At 41.5% G+C, this 18,388-nt stretch overlaps 1 protein-coding gene across 1 annotated transcript in view; it reads right to left on the bottom strand.

Moving 5' to 3' along the window:
- arhgef2 (rho/rac guanine nucleotide exchange factor (GEF) 2) overlaps positions 1-18,388 on the bottom strand; it is a 194,337-nt gene that overhangs the window by 24,111 nt on the left and 151,838 nt on the right. The window contains exon 20 of the mRNA XM_034173482.1: positions 13,395-13,536. Coding sequence (XP_034029373.1) covers positions 13,395-13,536 — 142 coding nt within the window. The remainder of the gene's footprint in view (positions 1-13,394; positions 13,537-18,388) is intronic.

An 18,388-nucleotide genomic window follows, 5' to 3' on the forward strand; every position in this document is an offset into this window, starting at 1 on the left:
AAAGTTCCCTGAAAAGCCTTCAGTTAATTCAAAATGCTGCAGCTAGAGTATTGACAGGGACTAGAAGGAGAGAGTATATCTCACCCATATTGGCTTCTCTTCATTTGCTTCCTGTTAATTCTAGAATAGAATTTAAAATTCTTCTTCTTACTTATAAGGTTTTGAATAATCAGGTCCCATCTTATCTTAGGGACCTCATAGTACCATATCACCCCAATAGAGCGCTTCGCTCTCAGACTGCAGGCTTACTTGTAGTTCCTAGGGTTTGTAAGAGTAGAATGGGAGGCAGAGCCTTCAGCTTTCAGGCTCCTCTCCTGTGGAACCAGCTCCCAATTCAGATCAGGGAGACAGATACCCTCTCTACTTTTAAGATTAGGCTTAAAACTTTCCTTTTTGCTAAAGCTTATAGTTAGGGCTGGATCAGGTGACCCTGAACCATCCCTTAGTTATGCTGCTATAGACGTAGACTGCTGGGGGGTTCCCATGATGCACTGAGTGTTTCTTTCTCTTTTTGCTCTGTATGCACCACTCTGCATTTAATCATTAGTGATCGATCTCTGCTCCCCTCCACAGCATGTCTTTTTCCTGGTTCTCTCCCTCAGCTCCAACCAGTCCCAGCAGAAGACTGCCCCTCCCTGAGCCTGGTTCTGCTGGAGGTTTCTTCCTGTTAAAAGGGAGTTTTTCCTTCCCACTGTCGCCAAGTGCTTGCTCACAGGGGGTCGTTTTGACCGTTGGGGTTTTTCTGTAATTATTGTATGGCTTTTTGCTTTACAATATAAAGTGCCTTGGGGCAACTGTTTGTTGTGATTTGGTGCTATATAAATAAAATTGATTTGATTTGATTTGTTGCATTTAAATGACCATAATAATCAGCTAACTGTAATAATCTGATCTCTTGCGTTTAAATGACCGTAATAATCAGATAACTGTAATAATCTGATCTCTTGCGTTTAAATGACCGTAATAATCAGATAACTGTAATAATCTGATCTCTTGCGTTTAAATGACCGTAATAATCAGATAACTGTAATAATCTGATCTCTTGCGTTTACATGACCGTAATAATCAGATAACTGTAATAATCTGATCTCTTGTGTTTAAATGACCGTAATAATCAGATAACTGTAATAATCTGATCTCTTGCATTTAAATGACTGTAATAATCAGATAACTGTAATAATCTGATCTCTTGCGTTTAAATGACTGTAATAATCAGATAACTGTAATAATCTGATCTCTCTTGTTTACATGACCATAATAATCAGATAACTGTAATAATCTGATCTCTCGTGTGTACGACCGTAATAATCAGATAACTGTAATAATCTGATCTCTTGCGTTTAAATGACTGTAATAATCAGATAACTGTAATAATCTGATCTCTCTTGTTTACATGACCATAATAATCAGATAACTGTAATAATCTGATCTCTCGTGTGTACGACCGTAATAATCAGATAACTGTAATAATCTGATCTCTTGCGTTTAAATGACCAACATAATCACATAGCAGTAATAATCCGATCTCTTGCGTTTAAATGACTGTAATAATCAGATAACTGTAATAATCTGATCTCTTGTGTTTAAATGACTGTAATAATCAGATAACTGTAATAACAACTCAACTCAGTTTAAACTCAGTGCTCAAAACTACACTTCACATGACTGCACCACCTGTGTTAAAACCACGCCCCCTGAATCACAGTCACCTTGGTTCACTAATTACTTGCGTGGCCTCAAGAAGAAGGCTAGAGGTCTGGAACGGAAATGGCGTAGGTCAAAATTGGAAGTATTCCACCTTGCGTGGCGTGATGCTATCTTAGACTATAAGCATGCATTACTGGCTACAAAGCAAACAAAAACAAGCATAACTCAAAGTTCTTGTTTGACATGGTGGCAACACTTATTCGTGGACAACTACCTGTAACTTGCTCTCCTTTTACAGCACAATATTTCTTAGATTATTTTGAGAAGAAACTCAAAGACATTACGTTAAACATATCCCAGCATGCCTTAACCCAGCCACTACACCCTGCTATTGAGGACTCTTAGCAGCTCATATCAGGGTGGACTTCCAGTTCTATGATCTTACTGACAATGTGGGCACCTTCATGGACACATAGTGTGTGTAAATAATGTTCTAATAAAATAAATAAAATAAAATTAAAATAAAAAATAAAAATAAAAATTAAAATTTAAAAATTTTAAATTTTAAAAAGTAAAATTGTGGAGATGTAAATAAGTTGTGAATAAAGCTGTGCTTTTAAATTCAGTTCTCTCTGTCTATCTCACTTTCATTTAATTTTTCATTTCACTGGAGCTTTATGGACATGGGAAACATATGTTTACGTTGTCAAAGTAAGTGTTACACACAGCAACAAATAAAATAAAAAATGAAGTAGATGTACATACAGATAATATTCTACAGTAAATGTGTAAACAGGAGATGTGGGACTGAAATAACAGAAATTGTGCTTTCGGTGTAAAAATATACTATCCTGTAAAATGTATTCTATTCTACGTCGATAAAGTAACGTAGCAGTTTAATGTCCTGTTTTGGGTTTACGGTGGTTTGTGTCCGTTGTTCCTTCTTTTCATGTCTCAAACCTTGCTGCTGTGTTTGTTGTCCTTCAGCCAGCAGATAATGAAGTTTGTCGATGTTGGTCTCAGAGTGTGTTTGTGATCTGTGTCTCTGTTTGTGTCTCTGATGTCTTGGTGCAGCGGGCAGGTGGTCAGGAAGTGCAGCTCACTCTCCACCTGGTGTTGTGAGCAGTGGGTCTGTCACAGTCTGTCTTCTCTGGGGAGCCAGGTCTGTCTGTGGCAGCCTTTCTCCACGGCCAGGCTGTGCTCACCGAGTATGTACGCGGTCAAGGATTTCCTGAGCTTTGGGTTGGTCACAGTGCTCAGGTATTCTGCCACCGAATTCTGTCTGTTTAGGACCAAACAGCATTCCAGTTTACTCTGGTTTTTGGTTGTTTTTTTTTTCCAATGTGTCACATAGTTTTGTTTGTGTTTTCTTATAATTTGGTTTCGTTGAAAAGGGGTTTGTGTCATGATCTGCCCCGTGTCTGGGTTTTCATCTCGGTTTTGTGTCCATGCCCCATGTTTTTGATTTTCAGTTTAGGATTACTTTGGTCACTCGTTTTATTTTGCATTTTTACCACTGTAGTTATTGCTTTGTAATTTCTGCTTGTTAGACTTTTACCACATGTTAGTTTTGTTGTAGTTATAGCCCCAGCCTTTAATTCTCTTTTCACTTTTTAGTTCTCACCTTTGTTTTTCTGGTTTTGTTTCTTTGCTCTTTCCAGTTTTTTTTGCATTATGTTTGGGACTCACCTTCCACTTTATTTCTGTGTGCTTAGTGTTTACTTTACTGCACTCTCTTGCACCTGTTCACGTCATGTTTGTCTCTTTCTTTCACGCCTCTTCTGTCTGCTTAGTGTTTGTTTTACTGCACTCTCTTGCCTCAGCTTTGAACATTCACACACACCTGTTTTCACCTTCCTTAATCACACCCTGTTATTTAAGCCTTGCATTATTCTCTGTTCTTTGCCAGTTCATTTTGACCTTGTTTGCATTCTAGCCTTTTTTTTTTTTTTGCTCTTGACCATTTGCTGAACCGTGTAAGATCTTGCTTTGTGTTAGACCTTTTTTTTTTTTTTTTTTTTTTTTTTGTCTCAGCCCCTGTATTTGGACTCGCTGTACCTTTTTGAATTTTGCTTGTTTTGTGACTCTGATTTTGCCTCAGCCCTGACAACATTGTTCCTCTGTGCATCTGAAGCCAGCTTGCTTTGGACCACACCTCAGCCTCACGTCTGCCAGTTACCTTTGCCACACCAACTGATAACCTGTGTACCGTACCTGTTTTTTCTGGATAAAGCCTTTTATCACTCCACCTCCCGTTTCTGTGTCCTGCATTCGGTTCGTTCCTCGCCATGAATCCCGACAGTTTGTGTTCGGTGGTTCTGCTTGTGTTTGTGCAGAGAGTCCCAGTACCAGCTGGGGGGTGTCTCTCTGTGGATCAGGGCTTTCTTATGGAGCGGACTGGGATCACTATTTTTAAGGTGCTCATGAAATTGAATTGCTCTTGTTTGAACTTTAATAATTAGTGGTTCTCATCCTAATTCTGCTCTGCATGCATTGTTCAGTGTTTTTCATTGGACATGGAGGATGGATCTGCAGAATTCTGCATGCAGAGTCTCAATTTGGTGTTTGTCCCATTTTTCTAAATCTTGGTTAGTGAGCGGGCCCAGACCTCACAACCATAAAAAGAAATGGGTTCTGTGGCGAAGTCCAATATTTTGATCCAGATTTGAATTGGGGTGTCTACTTTGATGTTCTTTTTGATGCCATAAAAAGCTCTTGTCTCGTCTCTCAGGTCATTTACAGCTTTGTTGAAGTTCTCTGTGGTGCTGATGTTTATTCTGAGGTTGGTGTAGTTTTCCATCTGATCCAGGAAGAAATGTTATTTGTGTGACTGGAGGCTGGGTCCTTTTTGGAATATCATCATTTTTGTCTTGTTTAGATTCACTGTTGACATCCAGATTTGGGAGAAACTGTGTCGAAGGTCAAGTTGTTGTTGTCCTTCTTTGGTTGGAGACAGAAACACCAGGTCATCTGCCAAAAACAGGCCTTTGGTTTCTGTGTCCACTAGAGTGATGCCCGGTGCTGCCGACTGTTACAGTGATTTGGTCAATTCATTGATGGAGATGTTGGAGAGGGTTGGACTCAAACTGCGTCCCTGTCTGTCCGTGTGTGTTTGTTGTCGCTTGTTTGTGTACATTGTCTCTCTCTGTCTCCCTCTGTGTCTGTCTCTCTCTGTCTGTCCCCCTCTATGTGTCTGTCTCTCTCTCTCTGTCTTTGTCTGTCTCTCTGTGTTATATGGCTGGGGGGGCCTGGCTGCCGGTTTGTTTGTCTTTTTGTTTTCCTCCCAGGTGGCGTGCATTTGGGACTGAGTGGCTGTGTTGCTGAGGCTGTCAGGACCTCACCCTGATCACCTGCGACTCGTCAGGACTCACAGCTGAGGTGCATCTGGATGGATTGGAGCATGTTGGCATTTAAGACTGGAGTGCACAGTGTGTATTTGCCAGAGACTCGACCTTGTGACCAGACGGGTGAGATCGTCGTCTTGGGAGCCATCTCATCAGCAGCGGACGCTGAGAACGTCCAGGTTTGATGCACGGTCTGTGAAAGAGGAGGGGGTGAGGTCTCACGCTCATCAGCACACTTCCTGAGGTACGTTGGATTTTGTGACTAACATTTATACAGTCAGTAAATGTGGTGTCCCTCACACCTTATTGTATTGAGCTGTATGTTAGTCATGTATCAGCTTCCACTGCGGTGGAGTTTTGTGAACGGGATGTTCCATGCCTGCAGGTTGGGAAGCTGATCAGTAATCAAGCCAGGAAGTGTTTGCTGTTTGTACACCTTTAAGTGTTCTGTGTGTAGAGTGTGGACTCACATAATGGTTCCTACTTTCACAGACTCGGTTGTTGCGGCCACCTGGGGGGTGTCGGCGGGGTCCTTGGGTCCGAAACAGCTTCTGGCTCCGGACCGTTAGCGCTGCTGGGAGCGCACCACGCCAGGCCGCACCTTTCTGTTATTACATTTTCACTGTTATGTATTAAATTCAGTTAGCCTTTGTACCGTGCTCTGCTTATTTCATACTGGGTCCTTCAAACGCTGGTCGGTTCTCCGAGCTGCGTCCGACACATAACAGTAGTCTCTGGCCAAACATCACGGACCCAGCGTTAGCAGAGACGGTAACGCGCCGGGAAGGCGGCAGCAGACGTTCAGTGGTTATCCGGATCAGTTGCGGGGCTCTCCGCCCGGAAGGTGCGTGTTTGAGACCCATTACTGGATACTAATTTGTGCTCTCTTGCAGCCGTGTTCCTGTGTTGTGCCTCATCCGTGGATCGTGGTGGAGTGTGACTGGCGACGGCTTCGCGTCACACTCCGACCGGATGGGAGGTGTAAACGGGAGCTGCAAGAGTGCGTTTGTAATGGGTTCACGCGCACGGCGGAGCTCTGTTAGCACGGGTCGCTGGGCTTCCTGTGTTACAGTCGTAGCCCCGTTTCCCCGGATAAAGGTAACTACTGCGTCTGTTGTATCAGCTCCGGCGTTATTTAGTTGAGCACATTTTGGTTGTGTGTTGCACTCAGCTGCGCACACAAAAGCAGCTTGTTTGTTTTTTTCTGTCGCCCAAGGGGTTTTTTCATTTTTAGCACTCTGGTTCCCCCTTGTGGTGACTGAATCACGGTACCGTCAAGCTCTGGAGAAGGAACAGGTGTGTTCCATTTGGTTGAGCTTGACGGTATAACTCACTGATTTGTTTTGTGTTAGTTCATTTTGTGTGGGTGTTTTTTGAGTTGGTTTTTGTGTGGGCTTTTCTTTTTTGTTGTCCACTATTTGTCTGGGGGTGTGACCCTGTAGCCTTTGCTAAACAAGAACAAAAACAAAAAAAAAAGAAAAAGAAAAACGGGGACCCAAACAACTGTGTGTTGGTCTGTTTTTTTTTTTTCTTTTGTTTCTTTTTGTTTCACATCCCCAGGGTTAGATGGAACGGTCCCCTGGGGGGTGATGGGGTGGTATTTGGGTTGTTTTTTCTCTTTGTTTTTTGTTGTGCCCTCTCTTCTCCTCTGACTCCAGCCGGGTGTGCCGTAGTGTCGGCATTGCTGGAGGGGTGCAGTTAGGTTGTGCTGGGCGTTTCCCAGGTGGCCTCTGCACCCGGGAGGGGAGGGGGGGGGTTTGGGTTTTTTTTTTTTTTTTCCCTCCCCCAGTTTCCGCCCTCAGGGTTTGACTGTGGTGTCCTCTGGGGGGGAAAAGGCGTTGGGTCCATCTAGCCGTGGACGGCCGGGGCTGGGTCCATTGGTCGTGAGGGGAGGCGTCTCCTGGGGTTGACGAGTGGTCCTCTGGGGGGCGCTGGTAGTCCCCGTGGGTGACGGTGGATCCCTGAGGGACCTCGGCCGTGGTTATTACTCCTGGAGCTGGCGGGTGGCCCTCTGGGGGGTGTTGGTCCCTGCGTGTCGTTTGGAGGGGAGGAGGGGGGGTATTTTGGCATTTTTGTTTGTGAGCTTACATGTGGGTTGTTTTTCTTTTCTCCCTTTCCCTGGGGTTTGATGGAACGGTCCTCTGGGGGGGGGGGGTGTTTTAGTATTTTTGTTTGTAGGCTTGGGTTTGGGTTGTTTTTCCTTTTTCCCCTTCCCTGGGGTTTGATGGGACGGTCCCCTGGGGCGGGGGGGGTGTTTTGGTTGTTTTGTGTTATGACTAATCACACATGTTTGGTTAAAGGCTGACCGCACAGGTGTAGGAACTCCTGGCCACACCTGTGCTGAGACTGTCAAACAAGGGCAAAGATGCAGCCAGTTCAACCAGTCTGTTGGAGGACGAACGCAGACGCGGTTTCCAGCCATGGTCCCTGGAGGGGGGTGTTTCTCCTGGGCCAGGTGTGTGTGGTCGCCGGGAGGCTTCCCGTGAGGGTGGGGTACTGTTATATGGCTGGGGGGGCCTGGCTGCCAGTTTGTTTGTCTTTTTGTTTTCCTCCGAGGTGGCGTGCATTTGGGACTGAGTGGCTGTGTTGCTGAGGCTGTCAGGACCTCACCCTGATCACCTGCGACTCGTCAGGACTCACAGCTGAGGTGCATCTGGATGGATTGGAGCATGTTGGCATTTAAGACTGGAGTGCACAGTGTGTATTTGCCAGAGACTCGACCTTGTGACCAGACGGGTGAGATCGTCGTCTCGGGAGCCATCTCATCAGCAGCGGATGCTGAGAAACGTCCAGGTTTGATGCACGGTCTGTGAAAGAGGAGGGGGTGAGGTCTCACGCTCGTCAGCACACTTCCTGAGGTACGTTGGATTTTGTGACTAACATTTATACAGTCAGTAAATGTGGTGTCCCTCACACCTTATTGTATTGAGCTGTATGTTAGTCATGTATCAGCTTCCACTGCGGTGGTGATTTGTGAACGGGATGTTCCATGCCTGCAGGTTGGAAGCTGATCAGTAATCAAGCCAGGAAGTGTTTGCTGTTTGTACACCTTTAAGTGTTCTGTGTGTAGAGTGTGGACTCACATAATGGTTCCTTCTTTCACAGACTCGGTTGTTGCGGCCACCTGGGGGGTGTCGGCGGGGTCCTTGGGTCCGAAACAGCTTCTGGCTCCGGACCGTTAGCGCTGCTGGGAGCGCACCACGCCAGGCCGCACCTTTCTGTTATTACATTTTCACTGTTATGTATTAAATTCAGTTAGCCTTTGAACCGTGCTCTGCTTATTTCATACTGGGTCCTTCAAACGCTGGTCGGTTCTCCGAGCTGCGTCCGACACATAACACTCTGTCTCTGTCTGTGTGTCTCTCTCTGTCTTTGTCTGTGTGTGTCTCTCTCTGTCTGTCTCTCTGTCTCTGTCTGTCTGTGTGTCTCTCTCTCTGTCTTTGTCTGTATGTCAGTATTTGAAATCTAAGAACAGTATGTTGCAAAACTGAACGCCTGTGGAAATCCACCCGACTCCAAGTCCACAAGTTGCACCTTAAAGACCTTGTTTCGTCTTTAAATAAAACAATTAAAGAGCCCAGGTCTAACTACATTAAAAACTTAATATCAGCAAAGAAGGCAAATCCAAAAGTGCTATTTGACACTATAAATACACTTGTGTCTCAGACTGCTTTCTCTCTGTGCTTTGTGGCAGATAGCAATGATTTTTTAAATTTCTTTATTGCAAAGATTAGAGACATAAAAGAAAAAATTAATTCACTCTCTTGTCTTGGCTTTACCCAGACCGAGCTGCTCGGGCAGACCTGATCGTTGTCAGTCCGGTGTCTTTGAAGGATATTGCAGTTTTATCATCCAAAATGAGTTTGCCATCTAATGTATTTGATGTCCTCCCTTCTAAGCTTTTTGGAAATGTTCTTGACTCAACTGGGCCATGAGTCACCAAAATCTCCCTTTCATCCGGTGTTTTTCCAGCCTCCCTTAAACACGCGATGACAGAACCCAGACTCAAAAAGCCTAACCTGGATGAATCCGAAATTAAGAACTTTCGGCCAATATCCAAGCTCTCATTTCTATCAAAAATGCTGGGAAAAGTGTTAGCAAAACAACTGACATCTTGTCTCGAGAAAAACAACATATACAGTAAATTTCAGTCAGGATTTTGGAAACACCATTCTACAGAGACCGCACTGCTGAAAGTGTCCAGCGACATCATGATATCTGCTGACTCGGGGAGGTGCACGGTGTTGGTTCTGTTAGGCCTGTCCTCCACCTTTGACATGGTCGACCACACCATCATGGTCAGCAGGTTGCGAGATTTAGTGGAGATGACGGGTCCTGTGTTGGACTGGTTTACCTCCTACACAGCACGATTCTGTGACCGGTAGGAGTTTTAGCGTGTCAGTGAATCATGTTGTCTGAATCAGCAGATTTACAGTCTGGTGTTCCACAAGGCTCAGTGCTTGGGCCACTCCTGTTCCTTTTGTATGTTCTTCCCCTTGGCCAAATAATTCAGCGCTTCAGTGATGTGTCCTATTACATGTTCGCTGATGACATACAAATGTACTATTCGTTTAAGACCTCAGAGATTGAACTCTTTATTTGACTGCCTGTTACAGGTGAAGAAGTGGCGAGACACTCATTATTGCTCCCAGCAGTGCTATCCCTGACATTAACCAGCACCTGGGCAACTTGAGTTCTTCAGCCAAAACCAGCCTGCGCAATCTTGGTGTTATCTTTGATGAAGGTACGTCTCTCACAACATTCGAATACGCTGGTTAAAAACTGTTTTTTCCAACTTCGTAATATTTCCAAGCTGCAACATATGCTATCTCATAATGAGTTGGAGACAATTATCCATGTGTTTGTTTCCTCGCGGTTGGACTACTATAATAGCTTGTTCACCTGTCTTAATAAGAAGGAGCTGAAACACTTACAATGTGTCCAGAATTCTGCTGCAAGACTTCTGACACGCACTAATAGGAGAGCCCACATCACTCACATTCTGAAGTCTCTTCAATGGCTTCCAGTCGCCTTCAGAATAAACTTTAAAATACTAGTTTTGACATTCAGAGCCCTTCATAGACAGGCTCCTGAATATATTGCTGCAGTCTTAGATCTTCAGGACAGAACCTGCTGTTGGTTCCCAAGACCTGCTTGAAAACCCGAGGCAACAGATCTTTTAAAGCTGCAGCGCCTTGTCTCTCGAATGAACTGCCCTTGTCTTTGTGCTCTCTCTCTTTGTGTAGATACTTTCAAAAAGCAACTCAAGACTCTCTTTTTAAACAGGCCTTCCAAAGCTGTTAGATGGTTGGCACCCTGACATTTTATTTTTTTGTATTGTGATATTTTATCTTGTAAAGCACTGTGTGACATTTGTCTGTGAAAAGCACTATATAAATAAAGTTTACTTACTTATCATTTGATTTTTTTCATTTATTTATTTATTTCATTCATTTAAAAGAAGAAAAAAAAAAAAAACAGAAAAGCAGAAATAAAGCATCTCCATTACCAGAATGAAAAGGAGCAGAGAGAAGAACAAGTCTTATATTTTCTGCCCCTTTTTACAATACAATCTTTCAATATCCAGCGTCATTTTTCAACATTATTTAACAGATTGTATTTCTTTAACTTGTCACATACCACTGACTTATTTCATAATTATGACCATTATTAAATAAATTACATCTGTGACAGGTTACATTTTTAAACTTAAAACATTTTATACATTATTAACAAATTACATTTTTTTTTAACTTCCTTACAGCCCACTAACTTATTTTATAGTTTCATACTTACTTAATACATCTAATTTAATATGTTTTTTAAATAATATAAGCGACCTTAATTCTTTAATTTCTTTATTAAGATTGTTCCATAATTTTACACCATTTACTGCAATACCCCGTTCCTTTACTTTGGTTCAAAATCTTGGTTTTTTAAAGACTTCTATTCCTTTCAATTTATAACTACTTACTCTTTTCTCAAACATATTTTGAATGTTTGTTGGTAAAGTATTTTTATTTGCTTGGTACATTGTTTGTAATATTTTCAAATCGACCAAATCACGAAATTTAAGTACCCGATACTTAATAAACAATGGATTAGATGGATCTCTAAAACCACTGTTGCTAATCACCCTTAAAGCCCTTTTCTGCAGAATAAACAAAGGTTGTATATAAGTTGTATATGTTGATCCCCAGATTTCTACACAATAAGTTAAATATGGGAAAATCAATGAATTGTACAATGTTAATAAACCATAACTATTTAATGAATATTTTACTTTATGCAAAACAGCAATGGCTTTAGCTATTTTTCCTTTTATGTAATTTATGTGACTTCCATGTAAGATCTTCATCAATTATGACTCCTAAAAATTTCATTTCTTTTACCCTTTGTATATCCATTCCATCTATTTGTAATGACACGTTATTTTTTTTTGCTCTGTCATTAAACAATATGAAATTTGTCTTATTAATATTTACTGACAGTCTGTTTATATCAAACCAATGCTTAACCTTTTCCAATTCTGTTTTTATCACTTGTGCTACTTCCTGTATATCTGATCCAGAGTAAAACAGCGTTGTATCATCAGCAAATAAAATGCTACCAAGCACATTAGATACATTCACAAAATCATTGATATACAAAATAAACAGTTTGGGTCCAAGTACTGATCCTTGTGGTACTCCATAAGCAATATTACACAATTCTGATTTGATATTATTTATCTGAACAAACTGTTTTCTGTTTTCTAAGTAGCTTTTTACCCACTGATGTGCAATACCTCTTATTCCATATTGTAACTTGTGAAGCAATCTTGAGTGGTCAATAACATCAAAAGCTTTTTTCAAGTCAATAAAAATACTTACAAAATAATCCTTATTTTCTATTGTTGTTGATATTTTCTCTATTAATTCCATAATTGCCATAGCTGTCGAATGTTTTGTTCTGAATCCATACTGAGCATTATTTAAAATATGATGTTTCTCAGTGAATTTATCCAACCTTGTCACAAAAACTTTTTCCATAATTTTAGAAAACTGTGGAAGCAATGATACTGGCCTGTAATTAGAGAATTTATGTTTGGCGCCATTTTTATATAATGGGACTACCTTGGCAATTTTCATTTCATCTGGAAAAATCCCTGTTGACAGAGACAGATTGCAAATAGAAGTAAATGGTTCAATAACAGTTTCTATTATACTTTTTACAGTCATCATGTCTAAATCTTCATGGTCAGTTGATCTTTTGCTTACACAGTTTTTTACAATATTTCTTATTTCATCTTTTTCCACATTGTCCAGGAAAATACTATTGACCGTAATTACAAGTGTATGTAATGTATCTTCTACTATTGGTTTATTTCCCACCAGACTTGATCCTACATTTGAAAAATAATCATTAAACCCAATGGACTTTCTGAACTTTGTGATTTGATGAAGGACGTTATGAGCTCCTACCAGACAACAGTCCATCCTGCTGTACGTCTGGAAATGTCAGTGCCTGTTTGCTTTTACACGTGTGCAAATGTAAAAGAATGAAATAAATGAGATTATTGGATTATGTTCATCAAAGAAATCAGAGTACTGGAGAACTGTGTTTGTGCGATTTCTCATAATCAGATAATGGTCGTTGTCATCATTATAAAGCATATTGGATTCTGCTGTTTGTGCCATTTACATGAACATTTCATTTCATTCATTTCCTTTATTTATCCAGGTAAAAAACTCATTGAGATTGACATCTCTTTTCCAAGAGTGACCTGGCCAAGACAGCAACCCTAAACATTGTTACAACGGTGAGACAAGACAACAATCAAAATTGTTGTCAATCAATCATTTAATAATCAGATAGCAACCGTATTTTTATCTGCGTGTAAACGGGGTCACTGGAATGACTCGGTGACCATTTGATAGATGGTATGATTTCTGTCACTTCTGAACGTACTGCAGATTTGATATTAAGGCCCAGTCACACGGCACTTAACGAAGGGCAACGACGCCCAAACAAAAAAAGAAATCTGGACTTTTGTTGGCATCGTTGAACCTTTGCTCAGTTTCATTCCTGCAGCTGGTACTTTGTCAGGATTTTTAAACTGTCCAAAAATTTGAATGAACGCTGCTAAAAACCTCAATTCCTCTGTTTTGTTTTGCTGTCATTCTTGATGGTTTTTTTTATTGTTTGCTTAGTTTTTGTAACGTTAGCATTTAGTTGAGATCAACGTTAGCTTCGGTTTAGTTTTGTTCCTCTTTTGTTTTTGCCCTTTTGCGCTCGTCCATCTACCTTTTCTCAACCATTTGGGATTTTTTTTTTTTTTTTTTTGCCCTTCCTTCAGGAATCGTCATATGCCATGTGACCAGGCATATGATTAAATGTGAGCATTTAATAGCCTTTACTGACCTCTGGGGCTTTCAGCGCGAGTCCGAACAGACTCGACTTCCACCTCAGCTCCTTCCTGGATTCCATCAACTTGGTCTCCCGGCTCCTGGGCAGCCACTGAAGGAAGAGGGCGGGGCTCCAGCTCTCTGCTTCCACGTTTCACCTGCCGGGACATTCAGTTTAACATTAACTTGATGGACCGTGCACCATTTTCCTCACTATGAATGTTCTTGTCTGTTTTTACTCAGATTCTGGAGCTCATCATCAGCTGACCTCCCATCCAAAAGTATTGGAACAGAAAGTCCAGTTCATGAGGTTCTGCTGTCATCTGACACTGTGCGTCATCAACATCAAAAGATTAATTAGAAGAAAATTCAACTATTGGCCGACAACAGCTCCACTGCCGGAGAAAGGACCATCAGTATCCCAGTGTTTTACTGTCAGAGAGATCACTCATCTGCATGGATCGTGGAAAATGCAGTGTTTCTCCTCCCATTATATTTAGGGGAGACCCTCCCCCCCTCCCCCCACTTGAAGGTTAAGTTAATTTTATTTTCTATAGATCGCCAGATCACAACAGAAGTCATTTATGGTTACATGTCCCATAGGACAGGCTGTCCTTCAATGAAACAAACGAAACAGGCTGATGTTATTTATCTTATTTACATGCTGACGTGTCATTTCTGTCTCTACGTGGTCGCACACTTAAAATTCTCTACTCTCTGGATCACACACGGCGGATTTCTGCTCTGATGAATGCGAACACACACACGCACATAGACATTTGCGTGTACACACAGGTGAGCACATTCACACCAGCGGACAGAAAATGTGTGGCGTAAACACCTGAAAAGACAACAAAAATATCTGCGTTTTTAAACAGGATTAAGACTGATCCTCCTTTTCTTTAGTTCTCAGGGGACTTGCCAGATCTGCAAGTTATCAGCCAGCCAGTTAGCAGGCAAGACATTTCATTCTTGCACTCTTTTTTGGATTGTGGGCAATCATAGTAGTACAGTACGCTGTGGAATGAGAGAGAGCGAGAGAGAGAGAGAGAGAGAGAGAGAGAGAGAGAGAGAGAGAGAGAGAATTTGAATTTAAAAACACAGCTTTATTTACAACAACTGAGTTACATTATTTCCACTGTTTTTTTCCCACATCCACCAACATGGACTCCACAGACAAATGTCAGAAATGGAGCACCAAGCTCCCATTTTGCACAGACAAGACAACGTCATTTACACACCATGTGTCCCTGAAGGTGTCCACATTATCAGTAAGAACATAAAACTGGAAGTCCACTCTGATCCGGGCTGCCAAGAGTCACTTCAGCATAAACTCAGGGTCAACTGACCCCTGAGCTAAAACACAGCTCTTCCGACTCTTCCAGATGGCCAACCTGGTGAGTCCACAAAGCAGGTTGATTAAAACATGCAATTTCCTGGATTGTGCGCGATATTTAGGACAAAACAAGTCCATAGTGAATGACAAGCCAAGCCCAAGAAACCACGTCCCCAACAATCCAAACAGCCCTGACAACCAGTGACACTGTGCAAAAACATGGTGAACAGTTTCCCTAAGTGGACAAAAAGGACAAACCCCATCAACCCCTGGATCCAGGTGCACCAGATACCCATTTGTAGCCAGAAGCCCATGTACAATCCTCCACTGGAGGTACCCCATGTGTTTGTCGACCGGGGGTTTGTACAGGCTTCGCCAGCACCCCACAGGAGACAAGGCGACACCAAAAAACTCGGACCACTTCGATCAATCAATCAATCAATCAATCAATTTTTTTTATATAGCGCCAAATCACAACAAACAGTTGCCCCAAGGCGCTTTATATTGTAAGGCAAGGCCATACAATAATTATGTAAAACCCCAATAGTCAAAACGACCCCCTGTGAGCAAGCACTTGGCTACAGTGGGAAGGAAAAACTCCCTTTTAACAGGAAGAAACCTCCAGCAGAACCAGGCTCAGGGAGGGGCAGTCTTCTGCTGGGACTGGTTGGGGCTGAGGGAGAGAACCAGGAAAAAGACATGCTGTGGAGGGGAGCAGAGATCGATCACTAATGATTAAATGCAGAGTGGTGCATACAGAGCAAAAAGAGAAAGAAACAGTGCATCATGGGAACCCCCCAGCAGTCTAAGTCTATAGCAGCATAACTAAGGGATGGTTCAGGGTCACCTGATCCAGCCCTAACTATAAGCTTTAGCAAAAAGGAAAGTTTTAAGCCTAATCTTAAAAGTAGAGAGGGTGTCTGTCTCCCTGATCTGAATTGGGAGCTGGTTCCACAGGAGAGGAGCCTGAAAGCTGAAGGCTCTGCCTCCCATTCTACTCTTACAAACCCTAGGAACTACAAGTAAGCCTGCAGTCTGACAACGAAGCGCTCTATTGGGGTGATATGGTACTACGAGGTCCCTAAGATAAGATGGGACCTGATTATTCAAAACCTTATAAGTAAGAAGAAGAATTTTAAATTCTATTCTAGAATTAACAGGAAGCCAATGAAGAGAGGCCAATATGGGTGAGATATGCTCTCTCCTTCTAGTCCCCGTCAGTACTCTAGCTGCAGCATTTTTAATTAACTGAAGGCTTTTCAGGGAACTTTTAGGACAACCTGATAATAATGAATTACAATAGTCCAGCCTAGAGGAAATAAATGCATTAATTAGTTTTTCAGCATCACTCTAAGACAAGACCTTTCTAATTTTAGAGATATTGCGCAAATGCAAAAAAGCAGTCCTACATATTTGTTTAATATGCGCATTGAATGACATATCCTGATCAAAAATGACTCCAAGATTTCTCACAGTATTACTAGAGGTCAGGGTAATGCCATCCAGAGTAAGGATCTGGTTAGACACCATGTTTCTAAGATTTGTGGGGCCAAGTACAATAACTTCAGTTTTATCTGAGTTTAAAAGCAGGAAATTAGAGGTCATCCATGTCTTTATGTCTGTAAGACAATCCTGCAGTTTAGCTAATTGGTGTGTGTCCTCTGGCTTCATGGATAGATAAAGCTGGGTATCATCTGCGTAACAATGAAAATTTAAGCAATGCCGTCTAATAATACTGCCTAAGGGAAACATGTATAAAGTGAATAAAATTGGTCCTAGCACAGAACCTTGTGGAACTCCATAATTAACCTTAGTCTGTGAAGAAGACTCCCCATTTACATGAACAAATTGTAATCTATTAGATAAATATGATTCAAACCACCGCAGCGCAGTGCCTTTAATACCTATGGCATGCTCTAATCTCTGTAATAAAATTTTATGGTCAACAGTATCAAAAGCAGCACTGAGGTCTAACAGAACAAGCACAGAGATGAGTCCACTGTCCGAGGCCATAAGAAGATCATTTGTAACCTTCACTAATGCTGTTTCTGTACTATGATGAATTTTAAAACCTGACGGAAACTCTTCAAATAGACCATTCCTCTGCAGATGATCAGTTAGCTGTTTTACAACTACCATTTCACGAATTTTTGAGAGAAAAGGAAGGTTGGAGATTGGCCTATAATTAGCTAAGATAGCTGGGTCAAGTGATGGCTTTTTAAGTAATGGTTTAATTACTGCCACCTTAAAAGCCTGTGGTACATAGCCAACTAATAAAGACAGATTGATCATATTTAAGATCGAAGCATTAATTAATGGTAGGGCTTCCTGGTAGGAATGGGGTCTAAAAGACATGTTGATGGTTTGGAGGAAGTAACTAATGAAAATAACTCAGACAGAACAATCGGAGAGAAAGAGTCTAACCAAATACCGGCATCACTGAAAGCAGCCAAAGATAACGATACGTCTTTGGGATGGTTATGAGTAATTTTTTCTCTAATAGTTAAAATTTTATTAGCAAAGAAAGTCATGAAGTCATTACTAGTATACTCATTACTAGAATACTCAGCTCAATAGAGCTCTGACTCTTTGTCAGCCTGGCTACAGTGCTGAAAAGAAACCTGGGGTTGTTCTTATTTTCTTCAATTAGTGATGAGTAGTAAGATGTCCTAGCTTTACGGAGGGCTTTTTTATAGAGCAACAGACTCTTTTTCCAGGCTAAGTGAAGATCTTCTAAATTAGTGAGACGCCATTTCCTCTCCAACTTATGGGTTATCTGCTTTAAGCTGCGAGTTTGTGAGTTATACCACGGAGTCAGGCACTTCTGATTTAAGGCTCTCTTTTTCAGAGGAGCTACAGCATCCAAAGTTGTCTTCAATGAGGATGTAAAACTATTGACGAGATACTCTATCTCACTTACAGAGTTTAGGTAGCTACTCTGCACTGTGTTGGTATATGGCATTAGGGAACATAAAGAAGGAATCATATCCTTAAACCTAGTTACAGCGCTTTCTGAAAGACTTCTAGTGTAATGAAACTTATTCCCCACTGCTGGGTAGTCCATCAGAGTAAATGTAAATGTTATTAAGAAATGATCAGACAGAAGGGAGTTTTCAGGGAATACTGTTAAGTCTTCAATTTCCATACCATAAGTCAGAACAAGATCTAAGATATGATTAAAGTGGTGGGTGGACTCATTTACATTTTGAGCAAAGCCAATTGAGTCTAATAATAGATTAAATGCAGTGTTGAGGCTGTCATTCTCAGCATCTGTGTGGATGTTAAAATCACCCACTATAATTATCTTATCTGAGCTAAGCACTAAGTCAGACAAAAGGTCCGAAAATTCACAGAGAAACTCACAGTAACGACCAGGTGGACGATAGATAATAACAAATAAAACTGGTTTTTGGGACTTCCAATTTGGATGGACAAGACTAAGAGTCAAGCTTTCAAATGAATTAAAGCTCTGTCTGGGTTTTGGATTAATTAATAAGCTGGAATGGAAGATTGCTGCTAATCCTCTGCCTCGGCCCGTGCTACGAGCATTCTGGCAGTTAGTGTGACTCGGGGGTGTTGACATTTAAACTAACATATTCATCCTGCTGTAACCAGGTTTCTGTAAGGCAGAATAAATCAATATGTTGATCAATTATTATATCATTTACTAACAG

Source organism: Thalassophryne amazonica, chromosome 7 (genome assembly GCF_902500255.1).
Source record: "Thalassophryne amazonica chromosome 7, fThaAma1.1, whole genome shotgun sequence".
NCBI classification, from domain to species: Eukaryota; Metazoa; Chordata; class Actinopteri; order Batrachoidiformes; family Batrachoididae; genus Thalassophryne; species Thalassophryne amazonica.